Source organism: Larimichthys crocea, chromosome IX, assembly GCF_000972845.2.
Source record: "Larimichthys crocea isolate SSNF chromosome IX, L_crocea_2.0, whole genome shotgun sequence".
Lineage (NCBI taxonomy): Eukaryota > Metazoa > Chordata > Actinopteri > Sciaenidae > Larimichthys > Larimichthys crocea.
Genome location: NC_040019.1, coordinates 2,121,999 through 2,146,894, shown reverse-complemented (window position 1 = coordinate 2,146,894; position 24,896 = coordinate 2,121,999). Strand labels below are relative to the sequence as shown.

Below are 24,896 nucleotides of genomic sequence, written 5' to 3'. Positions count from 1 at the left end.
GTTTATTAAGAGAAACTCAACACCTTGAACACACTCATGCAAAATACATATTTGCAATTTAACAAAAATGATTTCTCATCTCATGTGTTATGTCATTACATTGGAGTCTCAGTTTGTCAGAAAAATTAATTACCCTGTGATCTTTGCAAAGGATGTTTAACAACCCTTTTTGCTTTTTCCAGAACTTTTTAAAGACTCTTCAAACCATCTGAATGGAAAAAAATCAACCGCATAATTAGGTAATCTCACTTGACGGCACATGACAAACAGTCACATGAATGTGTAAGCGTCTCAGTAGTAATAAGTTTTGTTTTTTTGTTGTTGCAGGATTGGTGTTTGCCATAATTGGTCGACTGTGTTTTTAATCATTTTAAAATACCTTTTTTAGAATAACCACCCTCATTTTATTGAACTTCTTAGCCTAAAGAAATCCATCCGTGTTTTTAAGATATTGTAAATTTTCACAGCACTCATTCATTGTTGCATGTGATAGAGCTGACAGAATAAAAGACTAATCCCTCATGCTGAAACCTCTTGTAGTGAGGCTTAAGACTGTTTTGATCTCTCTGCTGAGTAACTAACTGCTCCGTCTGCAGGTCCGCTCTAACTCTCTCTTCCAGTCAGCTGTGAGATTAGTCAGTCTACTCACTGTACTGTACTGCTGACTGCACCGGAGCAGATCTCTGAGGCACAAGGCGGAGAAGCATCATGAATGATAACACCCAGGTTAGTGAAACAAGTTTTCATATTGCGGCTCAGCATAGGGATTTATGATTATGTTTTGTTTATATAAAAAGGTAGCTGCAAAAGAAAACTTTTTCTTCAATTTTTTTTCATGCGAGTCACATGAGAAACTAATAATTAGTAATTAGAAGTGTGTAATATGGAAATGATAATAATAAAGTAATACAAAAATAAATAATTTATAATATTTTATTAGTGAGCTACAGGTTATGTGATTATGTGGGAACAAAAACAACATTTCACAGAGGATTAGGCTCAGAAAACACGATTGAATTATGCAACACTGTACTGATCCCTAAAGCTGTGCTGCTTCACCTTACTTGTACGGCTTGTTATTCTGCATGGCAAACCCCAAAAGACCGCCCAGGAATGTTGCATTAACCAACAACATAACACTGTGTATCTGTGTAATTGTGTCCACTGTGGAAAGTCTAAATAATATAACAGTAATAAGATATAACAGGTATATAAAATTCATGTCAGAGTGTGTTAATTGCATTGAATTAATGAGCAGAAAAATCAGCTGGAGGGTATTAATTCATACCACAAAGTGTATGTCTAATAATAAATCTAGAACTATAATAATAATGACCACATAAACAGGGCTCATTAGGAATCATGCCTCTAAGTGGATTATTAATAAAGATACAATGTTTTTCTCACCTATCAAAGAACAACTAAATCTGACAAAGACAAAGGGAATGTTGCATTTGTGTCAAGATATATGTGACGAAATGCCCGGTGTAAAAGTGTGTTTGCATTCAGTTTGACATTCACACATCTGGTAGGAATCTTCATCTGGAGGCCCAGGACAGATGTATTGGTGTTGTTCCTGAAGTTATAGGACGAGTAACAGATCAGGTTCAGAAGGAGACCCTAAATGTTGATAAGAGGGTCAGAGAAATGTAAAGCGTTTCCAGATGTGCGTATATCAAAGCTGTATCTTTCTATGGTGAACAAGATTGCCTGCGGTGTCCTCATCAACTTGTGTATATTCAACTTCTTGCCTCTTGATCTGGAAGATCTCTGACAAGTTTCGACTAGATCCAGGGATTAATGCGATGCACTTTAACACCGTCGCCCCGTGGATTCTGGACTCTTATGTAACACGTCTGGGTCAGTGTGTGTTTGAAATCTGTTGCTGGAAAGATCAACAGTGTAATAGTGGCTACCACCTGATATAATGCGGTAGGCAAATGACAAGAGTCTTTATCAGGCTGTACATACGCATAGATGGTAACACCTGCATCAAAGTAACAGTCATATTCACCATGTTAGTGTGCACTGAACACAAAGTGCAGCTGAGGCTGATGGGAGTATCAGTTTTGCAGATATTTCATCTAAAGTCAGAGGATCACCGACGTGATGTAAATTCACCCTGAGGGAAACATGAATGGAACAAATTTCAAGGCAATTTTTCCAATAGTTGTCAAGACGTTACACTCAAAACATCATGGTGACATTAGAGGAAACATTTAGGGCCAATCCATTTGGTAGATGTTGAGTTATTTGACTGGATAAATGATCGTTTGGACCTGTCGGTTTTGATACATGAGAGGTGAGTGGATGAGTGAGTAATTAGGATTCACGGATATCTGTACTTTCCTACTACTAACACTGGCTGTACATTGAATAGTTGTACTAGTCTGGACCAAATGTGGTGTACATGTTGTAACTGTTTGTCTGATTCGTTCTCAGTACCAAGCCTCCAAACGCTCTAAGCTGTTTTTTCAGTCAAAAATCATAGTTTGGATTCAACGAATGTTCTTATTTTCCACACTAATCCGTAGGACGAAGAGGTGCTGAAGCGGATTGAGAGGGAGGTGCGAATGCGGGAGGGGGCCAGTAAGCTATTGGCAGCTTGTTCCAGGAGAGAGCAGGCCCTGGAGGCCTCCAAGAGTCTGCTAACCTGCAACGCCCGCATCCTGGCTCTGCTCAGCCAACTGCAGAGGATGAGGAAAGCTCAAGTGCTGCAGAGAGCAGGACGCAGGTCAGATTGAGTTCAAGGATGCATTATTGGAGTGAGGTGAACAGACAGGTAATACATCCGTCGTCAGTGTAGAGAGAGAGGAGTGAAAGCAGCTCGTTCATGGACATCGCCATGCCTCTTAACAGCCACTAGGTGTCAGACAAGCTTCTCCATCCTTGGTTTGCCTGATTTCATGTGTTTTGTGATGTAACATTACATGAGGAATATACAAGCACAGACTTATATGATGTAACAGAACACAAATATTATCTTTGTGAATGTTTTCTGTAATTTGCGCTGTTGTTGTTGTTGTCATCCCGTAGTGTTCATGTTATTCTGTCCACCCCCCCCTGTACATACTGTACTGTACAGCATGTATGTTCTGCTGGATAGATGATGTATTTTGTTTTACTTACAGGCCCTCTGAAGTTATAGTGCCATGTTTGGGGAAAGTGGCCATTTCAGGTGAGTTTTATTCAAATCTCCTGCCAAAAATTCATTTAAAAAAATACTTCAGCTTGTCTTTTAGATTTTCTAACTTCATAATTTGCATCGTGCAGACCTTCGTATCCCGCTGATGTGGAAGGACTCAGAGTACTTCAAGAACAAAGGAGGTAAGTACGCCTGAAGTCTGAAGTGATTTTGTTGTCTTTGTCTACACGCTCTGTTTTTTAAAAAAGAAAAGAAAAGGAATGAACAATTTTTGATTTTGATTGCATGGAAAACTATTATTCTCTTTCTTATGCCTATTCCTTTTATAGTTTATAAAAAGCATTGAAAAGACTGAAATTACAGTCCTACAGTCTCTGGACCTGACCTGCCTGACTGTATATAATGACAGGGAATAAAAATACATATAGCAAGACGTCTGGAATCAATTGTAACTTTGACTCTGTTCCTTTCAATTGCAGAGCTCCATCGCTGTGCTGTGTTCTGCCTGCTTCAGTGTGGCACAGAGATCCATGACACCGATCTGGTGATGGTAGACAGGACTTTAACTGACATCTGCTTTGAAGACACCATCATATTGTAAGTCAGACAGATATTTTTTTTTCCAGTTCCACTTTCAGTCATTCCACATGTCTTTGTGTAAAATGTGTCTGTGTGTGTGTCTAAGCAGCAATGAGGCCAGCCCAGAGTTTCAGCTTCGTGTTGAACTGTACAGCAGTTGTGTGGTGGTGGAGGATTTCTTCCCGGGGGCTCTAGGACCCAGGAGGCTGAGCCGTCTTGGGGGCTCTCTGGGACGCTCCTCGGGGAGAAAGATCCGTGCTGCGTTTGAGTCTGCAACTGTTTGTGGATCCAGTGGAGGAGATGAAAGATCTGGACGGGTGTCACCACCTTCATCCCCTGACTTATCTACTCTGTGAGGATGACAGTTCTCCCTGAAACACATACTAAAGGAATATATTTTGTATATATAAATATATATATTAATAAAAATGAAGAGTGGTTTCACCTCTTGCCTTCTTTCTGAAGGGGGCCTAAGTATAACCTGCTGGCGCACACAACACTGAGAATCGAACATGTCCAGGGAAGTTTCAAGACACATGATTTGTTACTAGAAGCAACAGGTGAGTTGTGAGTCCTCTTTTCTTCTTGTCTCCTCTCCTCTCCTCTCCTCTAATCCCTAATGTCTTTATTTTTCCAGAGGATAGTCCATTCTGGTTGCCTCTATATGGCAATATGTGCTGCCGCCTAGTTGCTCAGCCTCTCTGCATGATTGAACCAGTCATAAGTGGCCAACTCAAGGTTATGGTGAGTAGATTGTCATATATCATCCTGCCGTGTGATAGTGTTTCATCTCGTATCACATTATCATTCACTGTATCGCTTTACTCCCCTGCTCTCATTCAGCTCGGAGAGGACCTTAATTGCTGGCAAAATGTCTATGGTGTCCTCAAGGGCCAAAGTCTTCTCTGCTATCAGTGTCAAGAAGAGCTGGAGTCTGAGGACGAGCCGTTACTTGTAATCCACCTCAAAAAGGTTGGTGTCGAAATGAGCACAGTCATGAATAAATATATGGATTCATTTGTGGTTTCGTCCGTGCTGATTACGATAACATGCCAAGGCCACCAGAGTGCACTGGTGAATTAATAGAAACTGTATAAGGAGAGTAAACCTGTTGTAATGGTGAGCGTCTGGAATATCATATTTTATGATTCATTTCTGCCAAAACCGTGTCCGACATATTATAGCTATAATTTAAAAATGTAAAATCAGGTAGCACCCTATCAGATTTTGGAAATTCTTTGACCATAAGACAACGGCGATATGAAGACTTTTATTTTTTTTAGATTCACACTTTATTACCTACAAGAAAACAGTGTGAATGCAGTTCATGTATGATTATATATTCATGATTCTGAGGTGCTTACATTTACTTTGGTGTTTTCATTTTATCCAGTTAAATTTTTATTCATATAGCAACAAATAATAACAGAAGTTTCTTTTTTATGATCTAGATCTAAGGAGACCGTACCCTTTATAGTATTATTTATAGAGACTTAACAGTTCCCACCATGAGCAAGCGCTTGGTGACGGTGGGAAGGAAAAACTTCTACTTCTACTCTGCAACAGTTCATTGGGAAATATTAAACTTTTACCTCCATCACATTTATCTGACAGCTTTAGCTACTAGTTACATTTCACAATGACACTGGATAAGCTTATAAGATACCACACATAAAAAGTTCTCAAACTTTTTGGCTTGTGTCTACTTGTTGCCTCTTGACACTTGTTAGAGGTGATTAAAGGGACAGTTCAGCCACAAATCAAAAATACATATTTATATTCTTACCTGTAGTGTCATTTATTCATCTCGATAGTTTTGGTGTGAGTTGCTGGGTTCTGGAGATATTTACGCGCTTGAAATGGCCTAAGCCGAATGCCATCTAGTTCCATTATACTCGAGAGAAGATCTCTAAGGCCGATATCAACAAAACTCACACCGAAATAACCCAGATAGTTAAATAATAGCACTACTACTACAGTACTACATGTACATTTTTTTGAGGGGGGACTGTCCCCTTGAAAATCTCAAGGAGGTCAAATGATTTAATAATTTAAAAAGACTTGAGAGGGGCGGTCGGTAGCGTAGTGGGTTGTGCGGCCGCCCCGTGTGTGGAGGCTATAGTCCTCGCTGCAGCTGGCCCCGGCTCGAATCCCGAATCGGACGGCCATTTCCTGTCGATCTTCAGCTGTCCTATCATTAAAGGCACAAAGGCTAAAAAAATTAGAAGACTTCATTAATCCTTGTGACCTTTTTGAGGGCCCAACCCTCAAACTGGCAACTGTTGTGGAAAAATTGCTGACGTCAAAGGTCAATGCTGAGGTCAGGATGGAAAAAAGTGTTCAGGAGTTGAATTTAAACTCTGATGTAATTATAAAAGAATGTTTTACTGTCCTGCCAACAGCAGATTTACTCATCTTGCTCTTAAGCTTCTGTCAATCTGCGCTTTCAACCGAGATTATTTAGTCAATTAACAACTACCAGTAATGTCTTAGCTATGTGGGTGTTTCTTGGGAAAACACTCTCTTATAATGCGTATTCTGTGTCTGAATGAAGGTGGAATAATAATGTCTGTGTTTCAGGATACCCTCGTCTGTTTGTCAGAGACAGATCCCGTCCGTTGCCAGAGTTTGTACATCAGCACACGGCACCAAGGACAGGATGTAACCTACACGCTGACCGCGCACACACCTGAAGACACGCAGCGGTGGACTGTAGCCCTCTGGCAGCACGTCTATAACATGAGTGAGGCCTGGATGTACATTTAAAACCTATTAGTCTCTAACACCAGCTACTAGGACACGTTGGATCTTTATGTCTTGATCTTGTGTTTGTTTGTTATTCTTACATGGTGGAATTCAGATTGTGAGCCAACAAAAAGTTTATGCTTTAGCGTACCAATTACTCAGAAAGAGCTTTGGCAAACTATCAAGCACAGGGTGTCTTTGACTTTTCACTGGAATACATATGCAGTATAGTAGATTATGCAACCACAGATAATTGACCTTAAGTCACCTCTGTTCTGTTCTTGGTTCTGTTTTCTCATTTAACTACTTACTTACTTTTAGATGCATCATCTCATTCTCAAGGACGTCACATAATACACAAAAACACAATTACACAACAGCAACATGAATTGGACAACAACAGCTGTGATGTACAGATGTACGAATACAAATTCAGAGACTGCCATGGCAACAGGAAGTGAAATGAGAGACCACAAAGGACTAACAGGAACCTTTAGAAACATTTGTAAGAAATGCCAGATGCAAATCTCAGAATTCCTTGAAGCATACCTTGTGAGGTAAACAAGATAGATGGTTTCACATTTGTTTTTTTAATGTAATGCATTTATTTTTCATTACAAATGACAATATCGGCCTAACAATTCGAGTGAAAAGTTGAATCTTTGATGAAAATGTACAGAAGTTTCATAGTATCTTTAATATTTTAGAATATGCTTCAACAGATAGACTCCATAAGCTCCATGTTGTCCCAACATGGTTTGATAAAGTCCCAAAGAGTCCCGTCTTGTGATGTCAGAGTGCTTGGATTCCTTAGACTTCAAGTGACCCCGTAAAGCAGGGGTCTCCAAACTGTTCCACTGTGGCTGCAGGTTTTCCTTCTAACCAAACAGCAGCACACCTCATTTAATCAACTGATCTCAGTCTTCAGAGAGTTGATTGGTCAAACTGTGTGCTCTTGGTTGGTTGGAGCAAAAACCTGCAGCCACACTGGTCCTTTGTGGAACAAGTTTGGAGACCATGACAGTTGTGTTGAGGCGTTGTTGGGGTCATTATCCTGCTGGAGTACCAGCTGTGAAGTGCTGGCCCATCCCAAGTGTTTGGCCTTGATTCCCCTCCTAAGAAGTGGTTTAGATAGTCGCCATCTTTTGACAGAACTTCTGCTGATTGGAGTCTTGGCAAATCAATCTTGACGTATTGATCTTTTGACGGCGTGGTCACTTTTTGTGCTCTGGATACAGTTTCTGCAAAGCGCGTTAGAGTTGCACGTACTCGGAAACCTTGGAGACTAGCCTGCCTGTGAAGAATTTCACTCGTTCTACCTCCACTTAGTTCTCAAGCTTTCATGTGATCTCAAACGTTTGGACTGAATGATCCATTGTGATCCGCAAGCAAAATATTACTCATGCTTGTCTAATGTCATGGAAAGTAGCAACAGGCTGCAGCTGCCAGTATAAACATTCAGTCCTGGGAACTCATTTCTGGTTATGTTTTAAAATGAGGGTACACTTGTAAAAATGCATAAAGAAGATACATAAAAATGTAATTTATAACAAATTTCATGCTTTTCCACACCAAATCCCTTGAATTTAGTCAAGAAACAGCTACCTACATTGTGTTTACCCTCCCAAATAATAAAATCAAAAGGCATAATGTGCAATATTAATAGAATAAAATACCTCATGTAAACAATTTTGCACTCTAGTAAATGTTTGAATCATAAACACATTTGTTGTATAAATACGAACGGTGATGACGTGGCAGAAATTGTTCTAGCGTGTGTGTACGTGTATGTATATCTGCCATCTTCACTTGATTACCCTGACTTAAGCTCCAGGCATCCGTCCCCAAAATGGTTAGAGGGCTTCATGCATGTGTCCCAGAAGCACGCAAGATACCGTATATACTTGCTGACGCTCGCAAAGTCGCATTCCTGACATGATCTGTGACTAGATGTTCCCGAGTGCCACAAAGAAAATGTTTGATCACACTATGGTATTGACACGATAATGAGCACTCTAAAGCTAAATACCGTTGCTGGGGTATCATTATACTAGATTATTACTTTTTTCATTACACTTTTTAAGTACTTCTATGTATAGAACCTTAGAGAAGATCTAAAAGTCAAAGGGAGTGGTGTTTCTTGATGTTCCAGACAGAAATAATTTGGCGTAGCATTGTCTTGCACTAAATCATACACAACACAACAGGGTCACATAGAGACAACATGCCAGTATTTAAATTAAAGATATAATACGTAACATTTTCACACTAAAATATCTAAAAAAAACACAAGGACTATGTTATATAGTTCTTTTTAGTTTGAGTTGCGTAATCCATATAAACCCAAAGAAAGTTGTAACTTTATTACATTGACGTCTCTCGCAGGTTTCTGAAGAGGCGTATGTGAAGCTCGGAAGTGCGGTGGCTCTGGCCGCCAAACAAGCCACCTGTAACAACAATCATCCGTCAGTCAAAGTGGATACACTGCATCATTTTGTAAGAACAGATGGGTTGTATATAAATTCACCCTCAGTACAGTTGTCATGAACGGGGAAATTAGCTACAGAGACCAAAACTGTTTTTTGTACCAGGCTGTAAACATGTTTATTTCTGCTGTGAAGTTGGACATTTGAACATGGGGACTTATGGAAAATAAATAAATAAACTTCTGTGTTAACAAGTAGGCCTTTCATCAGATAGTTCAGAGAACAAGGAAGGGAAGTTGTTGAATGAGACTAGGCACAGCGTGAATTTATTTGTCTGGTGAACACTTTCCGTCGAGTAGGGAAAGATTCAATACTTCACAAAGTCTTTTTGGGATTGTTGCATATAGTTGTTAACTCACTAAGAGTGACACTGGCATCAGAGTCAGATGCTCAGCCACGTTCACTACTTGGTTGCTACAGTAACTTGTTTTCTGAAATAACCACAGTATTGCCACGGATTGACTTCTTTGACAACAAAAACAAGCGCTCCTTTGATCAAATACACCACCGTGACAATTATACTCACAGTACTGAGGTGTGTGCATGCCATCATCGTTGTTTTTTTAATTGTCTCACATACCATGATAATTACACCTGTTGCCTTGCATCATAACAATAAATCAAAATCCTGACATTTAAGTCAAGATTTAGGAAAGAACACCTTCTTCCCTAAATCTTGCATGTTAAATAAGAGAATATACGTCGAGCTGGGATTAGTAGAAGCGTATTGACGGCCTGATACAATGCTGATATATGCAGCAATACGTATGTGACAGCTTTACACAAACAACAGAATTGTCACCCTTTTCCAATTAAATCCTGCAGTCACTGCAATCATCATATCCTCTCATCGTCATGTGAAACATTTCTGAAACTTCTTAAGCTTCCTTGTACTGATCAAAAATAAACACTTGTCTGTCACTTTGTTTTACTTTGAGAAATGACATTACGTGGATCATAAGGCAAGGCAAGTTTATTTGTATAGCACAGTTCATACACAAGGCAATTCATAGCTAGGAAAAACATTGGACATTAAGACAAGCAATAGAAATAAAAATAAAAAAAGAGAAGAAAATTTAATTAAAACATCAGAATGTCATTTAAAATCATTAAAACAGCAAATATGAAAACAATTTAAAACATTAAACGAATCACAGGACTATGATTAAAAATTCTTTAAAAGAGCTCAGCCAAAAGCTTTTTAACCTGGATTTAAAAGTGCTAAGAGCTGGAGCTGATTTCAATTTGTATTCTTATTTGTATAGAATTTGTTGTGGAAAAATGTGTTTGATGTGTGATGCCAAATGTTTGAGCTGTGATAAACCACACCACACATAATAGTTGACAATTATTTTTTATTGCTCATGCACACCCATTACAATCACAACATGGTTGCGTGACGTTACGTGATGTTTGTCTCAAGCTGAGGAAGTATTATTGACTGTACTTCTTCAGTTGAGCAATTTACTGTTTAAAAAAAAATTGGGGGGAACCCCCCGATCCAAATATTTGATTAAGTCAGTCAGGAAATGAGAGAGAAGTCATTTTTATAACGAAATATTTAGCTAATTCAGTCTATTATTTTTGTACTTTCATTGCCATTTATTTCATTGTTCGTTGGATTGCTGCCAAACACGTTACGCTTCTAAGTCAGCTTCTGCTGCAATATAAATAATATACTGTGCACCTCTGGGCTGTTATTGTAGTTTCTTTATGCCTCAGTGCATTTCTAAGATATGCAAATAATCCTCTCCAATAAGGAAATGTGTTTGCAGGAGCAACTGCATTTTGTCCCTTTATTTTTTTTTGTGCTAAAAATGGATTTTCCTTTCGCTACTCTTGCTGAACAGATAGAACAGGAATGAGAATTTGGTAATTGAATAAGCGAACGTGGTAATATGCCACTCCTTGGTGTGTGTTTGTCAGCAATCTTTTGTTTACCGTTCAACTGCACTTAATGGTTTTATTTTGGAGAGAAATGATCTGCATATCATTTGTGCAAACTGCAAAGTACAGGAGGATTAATAGCACGGCACACTAACACCAGATTTATTGAATTGTTTCACTACAGCGACCTTCCCCGGGCAATTACAAATGACATGTGACATGCTTTGCTCCTCAGTTATTCTCCCACACACCTATCTGCGTGACAGTCAACACATTTCCCATTACGGTGCCCATTAATTTGAATTGTTTTTTAATTAGAGGAGTTATTTCGGGTGTGTATGGGAGCTTTGCACTGGTTTGCCATCGTTCTTGAAAGCATTTAGAAGACATGTTGATATTTATAGCCGCAGAAAGTATACACCTATAAATAAACATCTATAGACCAGAGGAGGACAAGTATGTTACATACAGAAAATGTGGGTGTGTTGTTTTTTCATGAAGAGCATTTCAGTCTTTAGGAGAGCCTTTGAGAAAAACAAACAACTCTCAGACGGAAGAGAGGTTCATAATAATTCAGTAAAGGAAAAAAAAAGAGATGTCAGGAAATCCCTTTTTAATTTTCTGTTTTTCTTTCCTGATTCTTTGTCAGTAACACCGCTTGCTCAGAGCTTGTTTTGTGAATCTAAAGAAGTTGTTGCTCGGGGCAGTTTCAACCTGCAGGGCGGCTTTATTTGATTTGATGAGCAAGCACAACATGAAACAACAAATAATTACTCTGGTTAATTCTTTAGTATAGTATATTAGTATACTACGGAAGCCCTAAAGGGTCATACATACATACATTTTATTTCACCCATTTTCCCTGTGATAATTTTCCTCCGTTTTCCCGTGATAACGAGATAATTAATTTGAGATCTCGAGAAAACAAAACGATAGTCTAGTGCAGAGGTCTCCAAACTACGGCCCGCGGGCCACATCCGGCCCGCCTAAACAATTGGAGTGGCCCACTTAACGATCCCAAACAATCCCTCTAAACATGGCCTATTTTTCAAAATTGCATTTTCCTATTATAAAATATATATTGAGTGCTCGCTGTGCCCTCTCCGCGACTGTCGAATCTCAATTTATCGCAACTTTCACTTCCTCCCGCAACAAAATCGCAACAAAAGCACCGCAACTTTCACCACAATTTTTTTGAAAACCTGATGCAACATCAGGCATTTTAGGCCGCAACTATTTCAAAAAAGGCCCGCGAAATCCTGGTGGGACTGATATCAGTTCCAGTTATAGACTGATCCCGGCCCCCCATCACAGAAAGGCAAGTTGATGTGGCCCGCACCGAAAAAAGTTTGGGGACCCCTGGTCTAGTGTTATGAATTATCTCGTTATCACAGGAAAACGGGTGGAATAAAATGTATGTATGTATGTATGACCCTTTAGGACTTCCGTAGTATACATATACCAGCATCTATAATTCTTGTCTGGTATGTTGTATGGCATTTATTTACACTGCCAGCTTGCCAACTACTATACACACACTTTGACAGCTTGTTTGTGGTCAGACAGAAGTTGCTAGTAGATCAGTTGCTGACAAAAAAGAAAAATCATGTGCTTCAAGAAATCACTGTTCATACTGTTTGTTGCAGGCCAGTGGAAACAATGTTGCGATCACCTCATGAAGATTGAAACGCTGAGACCCAGGAAACCCATTACAGTGAAGCAGGGATCGCTCTACCATGAAATAGGTAGGGTAACACAATAGGAAGGAACCTTATCAGTGGTTTTGCTGATTACTTTCAGTTGGTCAACTTCTGCTATTTTCTGTGCAAAAAAAAAAATTGTTCTGCAATTTTAATATATTTGTTTTTCTGCTATTCTGGGCCTTTGTTTTTGTTCATTAATTTCTGTGTAAACCTATTGGCAGACTCTTGAATCTTCACAGCAGAGGACACGTCTGCTTGTATTTGTGTTAAAGTTCAAAATACTGTGAAGACTCTTCAAATCAACCAGCACTTCAACTGTGTAACTAGTCCAAAAAAAAAAAAAAAGGACCACCGTGTGTGGGATTTAGTTGCATCTAGTGGTGGTAGAATGCAGTTTGCAACCAACTTGAAACCCCTTGACGCAAGCCAAGAGCAAAAGGAGACACTATGCTGGCTACGGAAAAATGCAAAAGGCCCTGTGGTTGTTTGGTTTGTCCATTTTGGGTTACAATAGAAATATGGTGGTGGACTCCATGAAAGAGAATCTGTGATATATGTAGATATGAAACAATTCATTCTAAGGTAACAAAAACACAACAACTTATGCATATAACAGAGTCATAGAGCATTGTATAGTCAACTTCTGCTCTATTCTATAAATAAACTCCCTTAAATCTTACACCCTTTGAAACTTTTAAAGCTGCAATAACAGATTTTCTTGGCTGCGTAAGATGCTATAAACATGACGCATCATCACCTTTTGAGTTAGTATGACGAACTTGTAAGCAAATAGTGACTTGTTACACATCCCGCAGATACTGATCTACATTAACATGCGTCTAGAGTTGTGGTTGTGTCCACCTTTACTCTGTTTCTCGCATCACTAAACCCCAAAAGAAAATATTTCTCTCTCTTTATTTGCTAAATTCTCCACCGTGTTTGCCAGGCAGTCAATAACTTTGCTGGTCAGGGGGTGTATCATGTATGGTTGGAGGTTTTTGTCACGCACGCTGAAGCCAAAAACTGCAATGACCAAAGAGTTCTTGACCCTAAACACCACATTGATGACTTAAAAACATGAGTCTAAGTGTTGACAGGATGACGAACGGTGAAACGTAACGCTTCATGTGCGCTTGTTTTGTCTTTTTCTGCAGAAAGCTGGAGTAATGCCTGTTTTTAAAAGCTGACGAACGGGTTTGAGTAAATAGTAGATATATAATGCTGCCTAACAATGGCCTAAACCCACAGGCCAGACACCGTCACAGTGAATAGGCGCATTATGTTCAACACCTGCTGACAAAAACATCAGTCATGCTGATCAGAAAGTATACACCTATAAATAAACCTCTATAGACCAGAGGAGGACAAGTATGTTACATACAGAAAATGTGGGTGTGTTGTGCATTTCAGTCTTTAGGAGAGCCTTTGAGAAAAAGAAACAACTCTCAGACGGAAGAGAGGTTCATAATAATTCAGTAAAGGAAATAAAAACGTCTTTCTAAAATCCCTGCTTCTTTTGTTTCCAGTTACAAACAAGAATATTTAAAATACTTGATCTAGAGTTTGATAAAAAAGAGATGTCAGGAAATCCCCTTTTTAATTTTCTTCTTTCTTTCCTGATTCTTTGTCAGTATCACCGTCCTCTCCTGGAGAAGGCTTCGTGGTTCCGGATTTATCCGTTGAGATCCGCACTTTGCTCTCTTCCTACTACAAGGAAAGGTAGCAGCAGACGTCTGGTGTATCAAACAAACAAAAAAAAAAACCCCTTCCCTCTCCTCCTGTTCATCATTACACGCATCATCACTTGTCTGTTGTGATAGTTCAACAAAGAGGCAGGAAACACTCGACAGTACATGCAGCTGACCCTGGGGCAGTGTGTCTGTCTGAATTAGACCCTTCCAGACATACTTTAGATAAGCATGTGTATTTTCCACTACGTATTTTCTGTCGTCAGGCAGAGTATGTCAACAAAAGCAGCAGATATGTGATGGTTTCTTTCTCAGATTTCATGTCTTGTATGCATATTAAATGCTGTGTCAGTCAGTCAGTTTATTCATCATCACTTAAAAAAAAGGACACAGGTCACAAACTGTTCTTCCAAGCATATATTGAGGTCGTGACTTTATATCTGACATCCCAGCTAAGCCAAGATAAACACCTCTTTTACTGTAACACATAATGGTCACATATGTCATCAAACACTGAATGTTTCCCAGATCATCTGAGAAAGAAAGGTACGGGTTCATATATAATGCCCTCATGTGTTAAATGCTACAGGTATTGTTCAGGTGTTGTCATGGTTTGTTTACAGAGAAAAGCCAGAGATTGGTCCAGAGATATCCCGGGGAACAGGTTGCACTGGAGGAAAGATAATTGATATATGTGAAGAAACAAGTTTTTTTTTTTTTTTTACAATAGTGGCTTTGTGAAACTCACTCCATGTGTGAATGTTTTACCAGTATGGTAATGAGTCATGATCACGCTGTATGCAGCAATAGACGCTAGTTATATGTGATTTTCCGTATTCGTAGTGACAGACGAGTGAGTCACATCTGCAGATCTGTGCAGCCGAGCTCATTTCTTTTGAAGAAAAATGACGCGGCGGCGGATGAATTTATTTCTAAGGCTTGGAGTTTATCCCGCGGAGATGAATACAATTACGCCACATGGCTAAAACTGTATTATGTATTATGTGACATCAAAGTTTAACTGATGGGCGTACATTTAAAGACATATGTAAAAGTGTCATACATTTCCTCCTGTGTGGAGGTGAATGCAGACTGGCAAGACAATGATGTACCAAGGTATGTCTTTGTCATTTGATCTAGCAAATCATGTTTTGTCTGTGTTCTAGTAAATAAGAATGGATCATATCCTCATAGCAATCCAGTTCCAGATCAGATATTGGCAAAGTTACAGCTGCAGCTGTGGTTTGTGCAGATACGAGCATGAATAGTTGCTGTCTGTCATGGGGGTGTGGTACGCGTTGTTTGTACAGAAAGATTTATAACTAATTGTCGTATATGTCAGTCACAAAAATAGTTTCCATTCCAATAAACAAGCCGTTGATTGAACAGATACTAAAATGATGTTGCCATATAAGACCACCAGCATCTTTCTGTAACACGATACCCCACCTTTCTTTGTTTCTCTCTCCCTCTCAGTTATTGATGACCTTGCTGCTAGTTTCACCAGTGTGGCGAGGACCCGTCCTTTCCATTCGTGGTTACTACGCCTGGTCATGGACGTGAACATGGATATGATAAATGGTGCTATTTCGAAAAAGCTGCAGAGGACACATCCTTCTCCACGATCTTCTACCTCTCCACCGTGAATTTTAACAGTTTAGCCTGAAATCCCAACCCGTAACTGACTTTCAAACGCAGACACTGTCTAGCTGTATTGTACATTTTGTGACTGTAAAGAGAAACAGACTGGTACGTCTAGCAAGTATTCTCTTGACCCATAAGCAGGTCCAGTATATTATTGATTTTCACTGAGCTTCACATGCAACACAGTCCAACATTTGGTAGATCCACACCATCGATTTTGAGACTATTCTGCCACTAATGTGTTGTTAATTGGAGTTTCAGATAAACCTGACATGACAAAAACAAGGAAATAAAAAATTCAAATCAATCTGTTCACTGTCACTTTCAAATTAAATAGGTCATTTAACCGAAAGGCAAATTAAAACGAGTAATTCCTGTTTTCTGATGCTTGTAAAGATTTTTTTGTTTTCGGTTACGGTGGATTCTCCAGTTGGCAGTCAGGCTCTCATACTTTCCTACTGAAACCACAGATGCTGTATCTTTCCTGCTGAGTCATGAGGCAAATAGTCTCAGATAGATAACCTTGTTTAAAAGGTCTTATATAATACACAGTGCGATTTGTTGACAGACAAAATTTAACAAACATTACTTGTAATATAGTATTTTTACAGTGTGGTATTAGTACTTTTAATAAAACTAAACTCCATCATTGAGCCAAGAGAACACACTGCTTGGGTTCAGTTATCTGTAAAACTGACGGCATAAAGCAAATAAATGACATTTCAGTATGCGACAGCTTGAATTATTAACACCAAAAAAACACTTTCAACACACACTGCCCAGTTATTTTTCACTTGATTCCCATAAACACACACAGTACCATGTATAAAGTGGTGTGGAAATAATCAGATCATATTATTTGAGCCAATAATTCAGGAAATGTCCTCATGATGTAACTTCAATCTTTTTTATATATCGTATGAATTCCAAGTAAATGTCAGTGTTTTCCTTTGCAACATGCAAGCACCATATTGTGGATCAGTAAAAGGCCTCATGCCTGTGCACTGAGCCCTGTAAATCCCTCTCAGCGGCTTGTGGAACTAAAATGCTTTCAGTGTAGAGTTACTCAGAACAGAAGTGTTTTTGTTATTCTGAATCAAATGGCAGCAGAAATTTGAAAAAATCTGACTGCAAGCAAAAAAAAAGAGACCACTGAATTCACGCTCGCTCAAACATGTTCATGCCGGATCGCTGACATCATTTTCATTTTCCTCTGATGCATTTCATGTGATAACGAGCGGGTAAACAAGTGAACAAAGCGATTCAGGCAGATATTTCAATACGTATCCCCTCCTGTCAATGGATTAAAGGCCTGTTTAGGTGAAATACAATTTCCGAACAATGAATCATAATAGCTGCTACAGGCTTTTTATGATGTTAATAAGCAACGTGCACGCGATAATCACCGTCTAGAATGGGATGGGAGTGTCAGTTCTGTCTCCATGTTCTATGTTTTTGTCACACCATTAAAAAATTCCAAACGTTACACACTGAATCGGAAAGTAGTAATTATAACCGCAACAATAAGATGTAAGTAGACCGCATGCGTAATCGTCAAGCATGCTGGTAGGACAACAACAAAACCGAAGCTGAGTAGACACAGCCTCCCTGTTAGGAAAATATTTTAGACAATCGAGCAGTAAATCTGTAAAATCATGCAAATGAATTAGCACACCTTCAAGCCACTCCCTCCATCCCAGGTATAGTTTAGCAGTCAGTGAAATGCAGTGATGGTAGTTCAGCTACGAAAGATTGATGAAGACAGGATTATCCAATTAACAAATGAGTCATGATACGTCTGTTTCATTGACTTTAATTGATTTTATTTACATTATAATTAAAAGTATTACATGTATCATGCAAGAAATATTACTGTACAGAAAAGGCAAGCAGCACATTCTCCTTAACTTAAGTTCTGCTCCAGACGTGAATGAATTATTAGTCATTAAAATTCAGATTTTTATTTGACACTTTGACATTATATTTAATCATATTAAAGGATGATACAAAACTTCAACGAGCTACAGCGTAATGCGAGTCAGCTTTAATGTGGTGTTGGAGTGTCAGTGTGGTGTGTGTCTGAACCGATCTTCACAATGAGCTCGAGATGATTTTCTTCAGTTTCATCACCTCTTCGGTTGTGAGCCGCAGCAGAGAAGTGGAGCTGGGATCCATCATTAGCAGAGCCGAGGGTACTATCTCGGACTTCCCTCCCTGGCCTCGGTCTTCGTTGTAGGATTTAGAGGCTGCAAAGTTTTGCGGAACCGTGAGAGGATTAGAGTCACTTTTTGCTTGGATTGGGCGAACCCAGGTCTGTTGGTCGTATGGTTCCCAGCAGTTTGAGGGTTTGGAAGTGTATGACTTGTTGATACCCTGCTGATCGAATGGATAGACATCCCGGCTGGCTGCATTTTTCAGAATACTACCTGAAGGCACAGGCTTGTAGCTGGTAAAAGAATCTTGGCTCATGTCGTTGCGATGATCACTTGTTTGGACGACCGGCGTGGGACTTCTCTGCCTCAGCCGGAGATCCTCAGCGACCGAGCTCGGGTGCTGGGGATTCATTCGAAATGTTACGTTGGCGGGGATGACGTCTGCGTCAGGACAAATCCTTTTCCCAGAGGGTTCTTCCAGAGTAGAAAGAGTAGGTATCTGCTTATCTCCTTGCGTCGTGGGTGAGGACCTACACAGCCTGAGCCAGTTATTAAACACAGACAGCGGAACCTCAATTTCCATCTCGCCTCTGTTCTCTTGAGGGAGGTTGGGCAGTATATGACTGAGGTCGAGCCCTCTTACTTCCGGACTCCCTTCTCTTTCTCCTTTTGGCTGGATTGCGGAGTCTCTTCTCAGAGAGCTGGGACTTTGGGCTGTTGCGACGGCGCCTTCGTCTGTTCTAAGTGTCAGAGCAGAGTCACACGAGGGGCTGCTTGAGGCCGTTATAGCGTCGACATCGATGACGTATGTCTCCCTAGCTTTCGCAGGATACGTCTCTCCTAAACCTGCCTTATCATCTTCACTTCTCACCACCTGTGGGAAATGAGCAGTGTACAGAGGGGAGGGTTTGTTCAAAAACTTCGGGGTTTTGCTGGATGAAGGTGGGGCGAACGACGAGACAGGCCTGCTGGTTCCCTCTTTTGATGCTTTAACGCTGAGGTTTAGGGGCTCATTCAATCCAGATGAGTTCTTGTAGAGTTTCGCCAGCTCCCGCAGGTGGTCCAGCGGCTCCATGACCCTTTCTGTTGAGTTTAGATGATATGGATTGAAAGGAAACCGGGGCCGTGGTTCGGGGGGGCCATGTGGTGCCATAAGTGAGGAGGCGGTAGGGATGTGGGGAGGGAAAACCGCGTGGCTTGGATGGTAGTAGTGAGGGTAGCAGAGCGACACGGGGAAAGGATTCGCATGCTGGCCTGGCTGATGACCGCGTGGTGGCTGTTGGAAAGATAAGTGGTCCGTCAGAATAGTTTGACTTTTTATAACATGCTTATTCACTCTCTTGCAAAGACACTCATGTCCGTTTGCTGAACGTGGAGCTTCAACCAGCAGCTGCATGGCTTAGCGTTAAAACTGCCAATGGGAAACCACCTAACCTGACTCCATCCAAAGATAACAACATCAGCCTACCATTACTTTGAAAAGTCCCTAATGAACGTGACATATCTCGACTAATCTGTAAAAAAACAAACAAATTCTGAAAGATAGAAGTTTGTGGTTTGGCTAGTTGCCAGGAGATCGGTGGAGGCTCCGGGATGTTGTTTATTTGTACAAATAATATAAAGCAGGTTACATAGTGAACTTTAGCTGTGCTGTAGGTGGATTTTGTTACCTTTAAGGGTTTCACCTTGTCTCCAGTCTATGCTAAGCTTTAATTACATTGCATTTAGCAGACGCTTTTATCCAAAGCGACTTACAGAGGAGGACATAAGCTGAGAAAGGTGTAAAGGAGCATAGAGTAGTTGTTAGTTTTGTTAGACAGGGATGCATTCTCGAAACAGAAAGGTTTTTACTAAGCAGGAATTAATTAATTTGCACCAGATGTAGATTGTTCACAAAAGATATAGATATGTATATATTACAGTAATATAATACAATAATAATACAGTAATAGAGTACAGTTGTTAAACTTTGGTATGTTCTTCCTTTTTTCTTTGAGTGTAAAATAATACCAACCTGATGCAGAGGTATTGATATCAGTTTGCGTTTAGCCGGTCTCAGGCCCATATCATGTTTCACTGTGTAATGCGTGTTCTTTGGCTGATTCGGAGGAGGCAAGGCACTCATCTCTACGCCTTTCACGTGACATTCATACGGCAGGAGCAGCCTGCACAAAATAACACGTGGTTAAAAATAATAATAATAAAATGACAACACGAGAAAGAAGAAGAAATCCATGCACGATTCAACTCACTTCTCATAGTGTCTGCGGGTACAGGTAGCTGCACTCGTGCTTCGTGGATTCCCTCCGAGCATGTTGTAGACTTGCTTCCACAGCTGCTGAGCAGTCACCTGGGAGAGTGCAGGACACTTGATTTTATTCCCAATTTTGTTTTTATAGTGACAGATACGGGGCAAGAACCAAAAACAAACACCACAGTATTTATAGCTTTTGTATATTCAAGATCGAAAACAAGAAGAGGTTGACATCGATCTGCTGTCCGTCACTACAATTACTAATAATACACTGGATATATTTAGTTACCTGGTGGTAGCCGCCCATGTCTCTGACAGTCCTGAACATCACAAATAGATCAACTGAAAAACAGGAAATATACATCATCAAATACAGTTCGTTATTAGAAAAAAAGGGCTTTTCATTTCAGCAGTTTTCCCAATGAATGGATTGAATGAATATCAGAAAATAGTGAGTCCTCAAATTGTTTGTTTTGTCTGACCAACAGTCTGACATCAAAAGATAATCCACAGTGACATTAGACGGAAGGAAAACAGCAAATTCCTGGGACAAGGAAATCATTTAGCTTAAGATAATACACTGGAGATAATGTTTATATTATAAGTATAATTACAATCATGACTAACTTATGTCCATATATATATCAGTATATCTATCAGTTAACGTGTTGAAATCGTAGGTGTGCTTTTTAAAATGCGTTAAAAGCAGCTCGCTCAGACAAAATGGGATAAAATGAAGAATATCTTTGAAGTACTTTGTTTGAAGCCCAGGTTTGGGATTCTCTCGATGGGTGTATCTCTCTTCTTCATGAACGAGTAGAGATCTTTGAGAAACTGTTTCTCCGTTTCTCCCATCTCGTCGGCCGGCTCTGTGCTTCTCTCCTCTTGGATCATGTGTGCCATATTGATGTGTCTCTAAGAGAAGATGATCACAGAGGCGAATGTTTAATATTTAGATATATATATATATATTTTTAAAGATGGTATCACAGACCTGTTGTGAAATCTGAAATGTGATGCACATGAACCTGAGGTGACAATGCCTCACTGTTTTGAGGTCCCATCGCCGTGACTGATGATTGTCAAACAACTTCTGACCATGTATCACATGTTTGTACTTGCCTCCGTGCTGTCAACGCTTTGTCACTTTAGGCAACATGCCATTAATATGACGCTGATGGCATCAATGCACTCTTTCATTCACTAGTTTCCATTATTTGTAAAACCATAATGAATCAAACGTGTCACATGCTCACACTCGGAATAAGTTTAAAGACGTATCCAAGCTAAACCGCTTGTTCCAATATTAGTTCAGAATCATTTAGTTATGATCCATTTCATCATTTACTATCATTTTATCTGTTTTTTTTTTTTAAAAACATGTGTTTTTCAAAATAAAGCACCTCACTCCCCTGATTTTTCCCCCCTCATATTTACAAAATAAGAGCTAAAAGACTAAACCTGTAGGTTCACTTCGAATAAAATCATAGATTATAAAAAGCATTATTAATAAAAACAATAACCTCACCTGTGTTTCCATTGAGAGAATAACCATGGATCATGTCATGTCAGTGCCCTGATGATGTGAGAACAAGCAGTGTGCCGTTTAGTATTCCTCCCAGTGTAACAGATGAGACCTATTCAGAAATATTTAAGTCGTGTCGCCTCAGTCGTACACCTGTTATTAGTGTCTGTGTGACAATGTGGGCAACTGACATAGAGAGGAGGTGTTTACTTTAACGTCTTCCTGCTGAGATTATCATCGTCAGACCAGTTCAACCTGATCTGGAGCATGTGCCCAAAAACGGTTCACTCCGTGTACTCAACACAAAATTGGCAGAATAGCGATAAGCATCTTCTTATTCGAGTAGACAAGTCAAATTTAAATATTTGTTGGTTTACGAGTCGCAAGAGACAGAAGAGTCTCTGCTCATCATGTTGTCATTAGACTGGAGATTGGAAATACAGGAATAACAGAAGAGAGGAGGAGGAGGAGAAGGTTGTTGTATGTAATTATTAGTTTGGAAGCAAGAAATGTGAGACTTTGATGTGGCTGTGACACGTTGCACTGAGGTTAAAAGTCCTAACATCCATGATCCAATTAAAGTTCAACAGTTTGTCTTCATCATAACCAACACACACCGCTTTATTCATTTTTATTACATGTTATTTAGTGCATTTTTTTTGTATGTCATTCATTAAAGAAACAGTCTGAATTTATGTGAATGGACATGGAGCTACAAGAAATCTTTCATCACAGGGCGATGACTACATAGTCATGGCAAGGAGGGGCCAATTTATCAGATCGCTGCTGTTGCTGTTGTATTGAATGGTTCGGACACATTCCACAAGAGCCTCTTTTGGGGCTCACTTTATGAAAGGCTTAACAGAGCGCTGTCGTGATTATTTTATTTACTGTAGAAACACCACACCATTTCTGTCAAAGGGATAGGTGCTGTACACTGCATAGTGTTTAAAAGCTGCATTCTTTCTCTTCATAATAACACACGTCATGACAAAAGCGCCCCTCCTTCACAGTCCTGCAGCTTTTCATGTTTTGGCCCCACAGCGATAAGTAGCTCCACCATGGAATTACCGAATGTTTTGACATGACAATGTCTCTCTTTTCTTTGTTTTCTTCTTTTTTCTTTTTTTAGATGTTGTTTCTCTCATGCTTTGCATAATCGGCTCCAAAAATCTGGCTGTAAATATTGCAGTTTGCAGCAAATTTACAACAGATGAGGACATTCCTGCAAAAATCAACAGTGGATACCGTAACACAGGATCTTATTGTTCGGGCTTTCTCCTCTCAAGAATGATGTGTTGAGTGCAGACTATGAACTATTGACATCTGTCTGTGATGAAGCCCGTCCTTTGTGTGTGTGTGCGCGGATCACACGCCCTTATCAAAACACAGTAACATCAATGAACTGTGACCATAACTGCAACAATACGAAGCCAGCAATATGACACAGATAATGACAGAGGTGGATGTTAAGCCACGTCAGCTCTGCACGACTGCAGTTCTATAATCGTGTTGTAGTAATGAGATACGCTCTACTTTCCACCTGATCACAAAACAATACATGCTAAAACAGCACGGTGATACATGTACATTAATAGAAGTATGATGTAATGCTAAAGCCATTGCATTACAGTTGTTGTTGATGACATGTCCAGTTCACTAACAGTGGCCGGGGTAAAGTTGCGTTCTAGTGCAGCTTTAACAGAGAATGCAGACTGACCGAGAGACGTTTTTTTTCTCAGCGATCCCCTCTTGCTGCACCTCTTGTGAACTGGCGGTTGTTGTCATGGTGACAAACTGTGTGAGCGGAGGAGAGGTCAAGTCACGTTTTATCTCGTACATGAGATTGTAGTTTTTTTTCCCACCTGGGCAAGTTATGCTTTGTTAATACTGGGCAATGATTACAATTTGATCAGATCCAGTAGTTGCCATTACAACCTTACACTTTTTAGATTGACCTCATAGAGTCAATGCACTTGCAGCAGTGTTTGCAGTGAATGTTTATTCTTATACTTGCTGTATATACCTCTGTACAATATATTTTATTTTATCGTATCTACTATTGCTTTTTTGATATTTTATTATGTATAGTTTGCTTTATAGTATATTTTTATTCTTATGTTGTCACTTGTCACTTTGTGTAATGCTGCTACTGCACTATAATTTCCCAGCTTGGGATAAATAAAGTATATCTATCTATCTATCTATCTATCTATCTATCTATCTATCTATCTATCTATCTATCTATCTATCTATCTATCTATCTATCTATCTATTTTTCACCACCAATTAGAAATAAATGATTTTTTTTTTTTTTTAAGATATTACAGCGTTGGTCGACCTTCTGATGGAGATTTCTTTCCAGTTTAAGAAAAGACATCTGATCAGTCTGCTGTCTGCATCTGTGACTTGATTTTTAAATCTGTTTTTTGTAAAAAGTTTCGAATTTTGTACTAGTGAAAGGTCGAGTCGGGCACGGCTCCCGTGTCAACAGGAAGCTCCTGCGTGCACAATAACAATGGCACAGTTTTTTGGGAACGCGTTTGCTATAAATTCCGTAGCTTCACCAATAAATAGATGGACTATGATTAAAATCTCAATGTTATTGTTTAACCAAAGCAAGAACCACACCCCGGCAAACAAGCTCATGCTCCATGCCAATGCTGAGAGCCAAAATGCCAATAAATCGCTAGTGCGACTGGCAAAAGCACAAGATGAGCAGTTTGCAGACACACCTGCAGCTAATATGCATTATTATGATTATTCAAATTCCATATCCAAAATGTATTTTGCCATCATGGCCTCCAAACATGCTCATTGCTGTGTCTTTATTTCTGAGAGTCAAAAATAATTTAGTGCAGCTGCAAAATTAAACGAATTTACCATTGAATTCATCAGCTATATTCAAGACTATTGAACCGTGTTGCAGTATCTAATATGCAAGACTGTGTCACTTTTAATGATGAAGTAAAGTTAAATTCAAGTGTGATCCTCTTGCAACATGTGACCATAGGCCTCTGCTCATAATTCTGTGTTAAGTCATTAAACTCTAAAAGATTTCGACTGAACGAACATGACACATCCGTA

At 39.6% G+C, this 24,896-nt stretch overlaps 2 protein-coding genes across 3 annotated transcripts; one reads left to right on the top strand and one right to left on the bottom strand.

Annotated features, from left to right (window-relative positions):
- The first annotated feature begins 181 nt into the window (after positions 1-181).
- Positions 182-15,826, top strand: LOC104926523 (rhotekin). Its single transcript, XM_027281974.1, has 14 exons — positions 182-239; positions 597-726; positions 2,535-2,734; positions 3,132-3,178; positions 3,274-3,327; positions 3,625-3,742; positions 3,834-4,076; positions 4,190-4,284; positions 4,362-4,468; positions 4,568-4,696; positions 6,305-6,467; positions 12,489-12,587; positions 14,177-14,264; positions 15,710-15,826. The coding sequence occupies exons 2-14, from the start codon at positions 709-711 to the stop codon at positions 15,714-15,716; spliced, it is 1,368 nt and encodes a 455-aa protein (XP_027137775.1). The 5' UTR covers positions 182-239; positions 597-708; the 3' UTR covers positions 15,717-15,826.
- A 1,848-nt stretch (positions 15,827-17,674) lies between these two features.
- arid6 (AT-rich interaction domain 6) lies at positions 17,675-22,004 on the bottom strand. 2 transcript variants are annotated; one of them, XM_010740396.3, is made up of 6 exons: positions 21,813-22,004; positions 21,040-21,199; positions 20,574-20,626; positions 20,283-20,380; positions 20,045-20,195; positions 17,675-19,306 (listed from the first exon to the last, which is right to left on the bottom strand). In XM_010740396.3, the coding sequence occupies exons 1-6, from the start codon at positions 21,837-21,839 to the stop codon at positions 17,969-17,971; spliced, it is 1,827 nt and encodes a 608-aa protein (XP_010738698.3). In that variant the 5' UTR covers positions 21,840-22,004; the 3' UTR covers positions 17,675-17,968. The 2 variants fall into 2 exon arrangements, with proteins under 2 accessions (XP_010738698.3, XP_027137764.1); XM_027281963.1 differs by lacking the exon at positions 21,813-22,004 and adding an exon at positions 21,279-21,344.
- Between the last annotated feature and the right edge of the window lie 2,892 nt (positions 22,005-24,896).

What these genes read in the sequence shown, in the direction of transcription:
- LOC104926523 (XM_027281974.1), top strand. An exon ending in TTTGAAGACACCATCATATT is followed by an intron (nt 3,743 to 3,833) that starts GTAAGTCAGACA and finishes GTGTCTAAGCAG; the next exon opens with CAATGAGGCCAGCCCAGAGT. An exon ending in ATCGCTCTACCATGAAATAG is followed by an intron (nt 12,588 to 14,176) that starts GTAGGGTAACAC and finishes ATTCTTTGTCAG; the next exon opens with TATCACCGTCCTCTCCTGGA.
- arid6 (XM_027281963.1), bottom strand. Translation starts at nt 21,308, where the DNA reads ATGTGCATCACATTTCAGATTTCACAACAG. An exon ending in CATTTCAGATTTCACAACAG is followed by an intron (nt 21,200 to 21,278) that starts GTCTGTGATACC and finishes ATCTTCTCTTAG; the next exon opens with AGACACATCAATATGGCACA. An exon ending in ACCCGCAGACACTATGAGAA is followed by an intron (nt 20,196 to 20,282) that starts GTGAGTTGAATC and finishes TATTTTGTGCAG; the next exon opens with GCTGCTCCTGCCGTATGAAT.